A 6,291-nucleotide genomic window follows, 5' to 3' on the forward strand; every position below is an offset into this window, starting at 1 on the left:
TTTTTTTTTTTTTTTTTTATATTTTTTAATATTTTCTTTTTTTAAAATAATTTTTATATTCATTTCCAGAAACAAAAATGACAGATGAGCACAAATGAAAGCTAAGTAAACCAGTAGTCAAAAAAAGCACACACAATAACACAATGAGTTAAATTAGAGGATCTGTATTTTATCTTTTGCAATTTCTCTGGTTACCACAGAGATTAGCACATTTCTTAAACAGAGGACTCATGTTCACAAGCCTTAGCATTAAGTCGTGGGAAGCAACAGGGCACCCAGCGCTAAGGTGAGGTCTTAAAATTCCTGTAACGTGCATGGCGGTATTGTGCAAACTCACGAAGAAAAGGCAAACAGGCAACACTGGGTTAATATTTATCATCTAATGAAGAAACATATTTTTTTTTTAAAAAAGCAGCATAAACGATCTTCTATCCTGTACATGCTTCACTTTATCAGCAAACCCAACAATGCAAATTTTTAAACAAAAATATCTGTAAGATTGGCCCATAAATTTCATCTCGTTTGCATAATAAGGATGGCTTTTTCTAATTATTTGCAGTTTCTGAGTCAGGTATTTACACATAGATGCTGTTGCCCTTCTGACACTGCAGCAATACAACCAACAGAATTTGGGACATAGGGTTTTTTCAGCACCTATGGTGATGAGAGGAACTGCACTAAAAATCTAACATGCCTCACCACTGCTCTTTGTACTTCAGTGCAATCATTAAGTGAAATGTCTCTGGTCAAAATTGATTTTCTCAGGGGAGAAGAAAGATTTCAAACAGTCCTTCATCTAATGCCTGGTCATCAAGGTATAGATCAGCAACACAGAGAAAAATCAAGTACAGTAATAGCCTCTGCACCTCCAAGTGATGCAATACAGGGTCCAGTCTACAAGGCATGAAGGGAAATCAAGAGATTCCAACTTATTTCATTATGTCTTTTTCACAACCCCTTGTTCTCAAACTTTAGATGATATCAAGGCATACCACTTAGGGATTCAAATTAAGCCTTTGAAACTTAAAAGTAAACTCCAAAGAAAGCACATGTGATTTGGAAGAAAGAAAAATAGGAAAAAAAACAAATCAAAACAAACAAATAAATAGAAAGGAAGTAAAACATACCTATATGCTACTATGGGGAGAAGAATTTTTGGAAAATCATATTTATCCAAGAAAAAAACAGTTAAGTTAAACAAAACCACTATTCAGTAGTAATTATCAGGTAAATTTTACCTACTGAGTTTAGAGCTTGTCTTAAAAAATAGAAAGACAAGCCTCTCACTTTGTACCAGGAAGAGCCTCTACAATAAAATGACAAATTTCACCAAACACATGATTTCAATATCATATAAGTATTGCTCAGCATCGACTGAGATCAAAATACAGTATTTCACTTCAGACCAGAAAAATGACACCCTGCCTCACGTACATGACTGGCCTTTAATTGATTTAAGTCCTCTCACTATTATGTCTCAGCCAATCGGCCAAGGCACCGGCATGTGATTTCAGATCATGTTTACTATTGTCCTTCTACCTGAATGATCGATTCTGGCTAAGGGGGTTGGGGTGTCACATCATTCTCTCTCAACTGCAGCGCAGGATTTTTTACACCAGGATTTTTTACACCATTATAGCACACGTTAAACAAAGTACTACTACACCTGAAATATTTCTTATTAAACTTAAAACGTACTTTAGGCAACACCTAGAATGCATTTGGTTTGTTTTCTGTTGGTTTTTTAGGCTTCTCAAAAAACAAACAAACAAACAAAAAAAAAAAACCACACCAAACCAACACCCTAACTTCTAAGCCTTGCCACAGGTGTTACAAGGTGTGCCCAGCAAAGGTTCAGGGTAAAAGCAGCATTTAAAATTGAGTGTGAGGGAGAGAAACTGTAAAAACCCGAGTTTTTTCTGACTTACATTGATCCCAGCAGGCTGTTGCCATTCCCTCTGCGGGGCTCTCACTGGCTGGGGGGGGTCACATGACACGGGGAACCAAAATAGAAAACTCTCCGGAGCAAGGAAGCTGAACCAGAAGCGCACTTGCAAGAAAAGACATATCGTGGGCACAATAACATGCCCTTAGCAGCAAAAGTTGATAAATTTAGATGGGGACCTAGGCTGTATGGAAAAATGGGCGATGCCTTGAACCTTGCAGCCTGGCATTGGCCACCTTTTTGACACATGGGAAATGTTCGCTGCTATAAATCTCAGTCTGTGTCTGTACGTACCTAAAACTGGCAACTGCTCCAATAAATCTCAACAAATTACCAGACCTTAAAAAGAAAATAGCATCTATTATATTTAAAAATAAATCGATTACAGTTTAAACTCCCATCGCTGGAACCATTTTCATCTTCAGGCTAAGGGGGTTTAGTAGTTTGTTTCTAGAGAGGAAGCAATTTATTTATTTAATTATTTATTTTTAAAGCATATGCTCTTTAAATAACTGGGAGAGCTGTAAACACATTTCAAAGATTGATTTCAATTCTTTCACAGGTAAAAAATATGGTTGCAGACCTATACGCTCGTAAAACACGCACCATAAATCTGCAATTATAAAGGCAATGTTGAAAGAATTCAAGGCTTGGCAGATGAATTAGTGACCAAATGCAAGTTCCATACAACAATAAAGTATAACCTGATTTCGGGGTTGCTGTTTAATTATGCCTGTTAGAAGAGCAATTCTTCCAGTTTTGTAAAGCTTGTTGAAAGTAAGTTCCAGCAAAATACTGTTGTTAGGATTACAGGAAATACACTTTACCCTTTGTAACAGTTACATTTTTCACCATTTACTAGTTTATTTGAAAATAGATTATTATAGTTTTATGTTCTACAATATATCAAGCATTTCCTTGTTTCTAGTGAACATCAGGACAGTTATTGTAGAAGGAGGCTTTATGGAAAGATACAAAGAGCAGTATGAAGACTGTGATCAAGGAAAAGATAAATATGCTGCATATGTTAACAGGACAAAGGCAGGAAATAATTTCTTGTTCTAATCCTTAAATTCAATCACCCTCACCTTGCACTTACAAGGCAAAATATTGAAATGCCCCCCTTAAATGCAAATGGCTCACAACGGCTTTTGGATAAACCAAGAAGTAGAAAATGCAATGTAAAATCCTGCATAGCAGACTCCCACTGTGCAAGAAAAATTAAAATAATATGAAGAGGAGTCAAGAAACCAAATTATTTTTGCATTTAAAAAATGCAAACATAGTTTTTCTTCATAGTAAAATCTCAGATTAAATTTCCCTCCAAAAACCGTACATATGTATCAATTATATATATATATGTAATTAGATAATATCTTCAATCAAGACAGACAATTTAATATTACAAAACCAAGATCTATGTAACTCTACAGGATATCCCAGTACTTACACACGGTAGCATATAAAAAATTTCTCTGTATCTTCCCTATTCTTACTGACAATTGTGAAAGGACACATGAATGAGTCAAAGTAGAAGAACAGAAGAATACACTAGAGCTGTTCCCTTTGATTATTTAAATATAAAGGAAGTATTCCCAAAACTACTAAATCTGAATTGGACCTTACTTTTTTCCTGGAAAAAAAAACAAAACAAAACAAAACATTTTGAGATCTATAGTGCATATTACTATGTACATACTTCCAAGTATTCTGCCAGGTACATGATTTTTACCAGAGTTCTCAGGAAAAGCTTTGCATCACTTAAATTGCACCATTTTGCAGATAATGTGGCAGAACTGGTCATTGAAAGCCTCCCATTGATCACAATAAGAGATGTACTGGGGCACTAAAATAAGTACACAAAACAGTGAATTCTGTCATAGCTCTCAAAAAAATAACTAAAGAAAATTGGCTTCAGCTACATCCTGCTCATTGATTTAAGAAGCCTGGATGAAAAAAAAATCAACTCTTGAATCAGTTTTAATGTAACAATGGCATGCATCACCGTATTTCAGAGAAGGCCTAGATAGGTACTAATATCTTCTTAGAGTATTCTTACTGTACATCCCAAACATATTACAAATCCTCTTGGCAATGCCTCTGTGGCTGAACACATAGCTTGGTTTGTGTTATATTTTTCCTTGTTTCATTTTTCAGTTTAATATAAGACACAGGATGGGGGGCTATACTACAATATTCCAGTGTAAATAAGTCAATAGGATGGAAATTGTATGGAATACAATCCTACAGGCAAAGACAGTGAATAACATGGCTAGAGGAACAATAAAGTAGGGAAAGAAATACACCATTGTGGGGGAAAAGCATAGCAAGAAGGAAGTACACCATCTACCATACAGATTAAAGTGCCTTAGGTAAAAACATAAAGAATGTCAATAAATCCTGAAGTTTAATACAGAGTGAAAAATAGCTGGAACAGAGTAAAACATCTCTTTACACAGGTGAAACCAGGGCATCAGGTCTGTGTTATTTTACATGCCTGCTTCCCCTAACTTTCTTAACACAGACGTATATAGAATCACAGAATTCTTTAGGGTGGAAAAGACCTTTAAGATTATTGAGTCCAACCATTAACCTAGTGCTGCCATGTCCACCACTAAACCATGTCCCTAAGTGCCACATCTACAGGTCTTCTAACCTCCAGGGATGGTGACTCAACCACTTCCCTGGACAGCCTGTTCCAGTGCTTGACAACCCTCTCACCGAAGAAATATTTCCTAACATCCAGTCTAGACCTCCCCTGGTGCAACTTGAGGCCATTTCCTCTTGTTCTTTTGCTTGAGACTGACACCCACCTCACTTACAACCTCCCTTCAAGTAGTTGTAGAGAGCTAAGACCTGGGCTCTGACCCCTCACCAGCTTTGTTGCCCTTCTTTGGTCATGCTCCAGCACCTCAATGTTTTTCTTGTAGCGAGGGGCCCAAACCTGAACACAGGAATCGAGGTGCAGCCTTGCCAGTGCCGAGTACAGGGGTAAGATCCCTTCCCTGGTCCTGCTTGGTCACACTTTCTGATACAAGTCAGGATGCTGTTGGCCTTCTTGGCCACCTGGGCACACTGCCTGCTCATATTCATTCGACTGTCAACCAACGTCTTCTTCCACCAGGCAGCCACTCTTCCCCAAGCCTATAGTTCTGCATGGGGTTGTTGTGACCCAAGGGCAGGATCTGACACTTATTAGTACATTGCTTAAATAGACATTCATCAAACGAGCAATTTCACAAATATTGCACTTCAATACTCAACTTATTTACTCAAATAGTCCAATATACATCTGTTACTTCATAAAATTTCTACTGGAAGTATGATAGGGACAAAGATTAATATGTTGGCCTGCCCTGATAGTTATTTATGATTTTAAAAAAAAAATCAATTTATAGAAAGTTAAAGAATACTATTAAAAGTAACATGCAGAACAGCTTTACCAATTTAAATAGCTAGAATCATATATCCCTAGTTCACTTTCCAGGTAGGCAGCTTAATTCTTGAGCCAGAAGAATCCAAGTAGGTTTTTTTTTTTTTCAAGCTGTGCTCACTTATGTCCCAGAGGTACGACTGGATTGAACCGATTTTCTGAGAGTTTCTTCATAAATTAATAGAAGACTCAACAAGCAAAATAGCAGGGCCAGCATGTTCACATCTGTTTTGAAACACAGTATTTGGACTCATTTCTATTCACAATACTAATACATCTTCAAACAAGTTTTCTTCACCACCCGCAAAAAATCTAAATCTTACTCACACCAAGTTCCCATATATCCTAAAGTGACAGTTTTCCATAAAGTTAGTGGGAAATTTCAGTACAAATATACAGAAGTAGATTAATAACATGTTCATCCTTCCTTATGCACTTAGAGCTGCTTGTTTAAAAAAAAATTAAAAAGGGGGCAAAAATCTACTATACATTTTAATGTTAACTAACATACAAATAGGAGTAAATTATATCACTCTTTTTTAATCTCTCCTGTGTATAACTGTAATTCACAGCCATTTGAACAAACTGTAGTAATCGTGGTGCTAAAATTGGCTTTTAAAAGCCTAATGATAATCCTCTGTAACAGATGGCCTCCCTAATTTATTTAAATTCACCACACAAATCTCCAAGTTTGCTAATAGTACATGGTGATACATCTGATTTAGACACTAACATACAAATCTTACTCACAAGCTGTTTTCCTGGGAAACACCATCTTCATATAAAATATTTAAACCCATTTCATGACCTTCTACGATTAAAGATACCAAGTAGCGATAGAAAATATCCAATCTGTTCTAACAAAATAATAAAACCTGACCCTCCCTTCTACTAAAGGCTCTCCTTGTTTTAA

At 36.4% G+C, this 6,291-nt stretch overlaps 1 protein-coding gene across 1 annotated transcript in view; it reads right to left on the reverse strand.

Moving 5' to 3' along the window:
* ESR1 (estrogen receptor 1) overlaps positions 1-1,957 on the reverse strand; it is a 162,909-nt gene extending 160,952 nt beyond the window's left edge. Inside the window, 1 exon segment of the mRNA XM_026845948.1 lies at positions 1,929-1,957. Coding sequence (XP_026701749.1) covers positions 1,929-1,953 — 25 coding nt within the window. The 5' untranslated portion in view covers positions 1,954-1,957.
* Between the last annotated feature and the right edge of the window lie 4,334 nt (positions 1,958-6,291).

The sequence above is a fragment of the Athene cunicularia genome (genome assembly GCF_003259725.1).
Source record: "Athene cunicularia isolate RWA chromosome 3 unlocalized genomic scaffold, athCun1 chr3_part1, whole genome shotgun sequence".
Classification (NCBI taxonomy): Eukaryota; Metazoa; Chordata; class Aves; order Strigiformes; family Strigidae; genus Athene; species Athene cunicularia.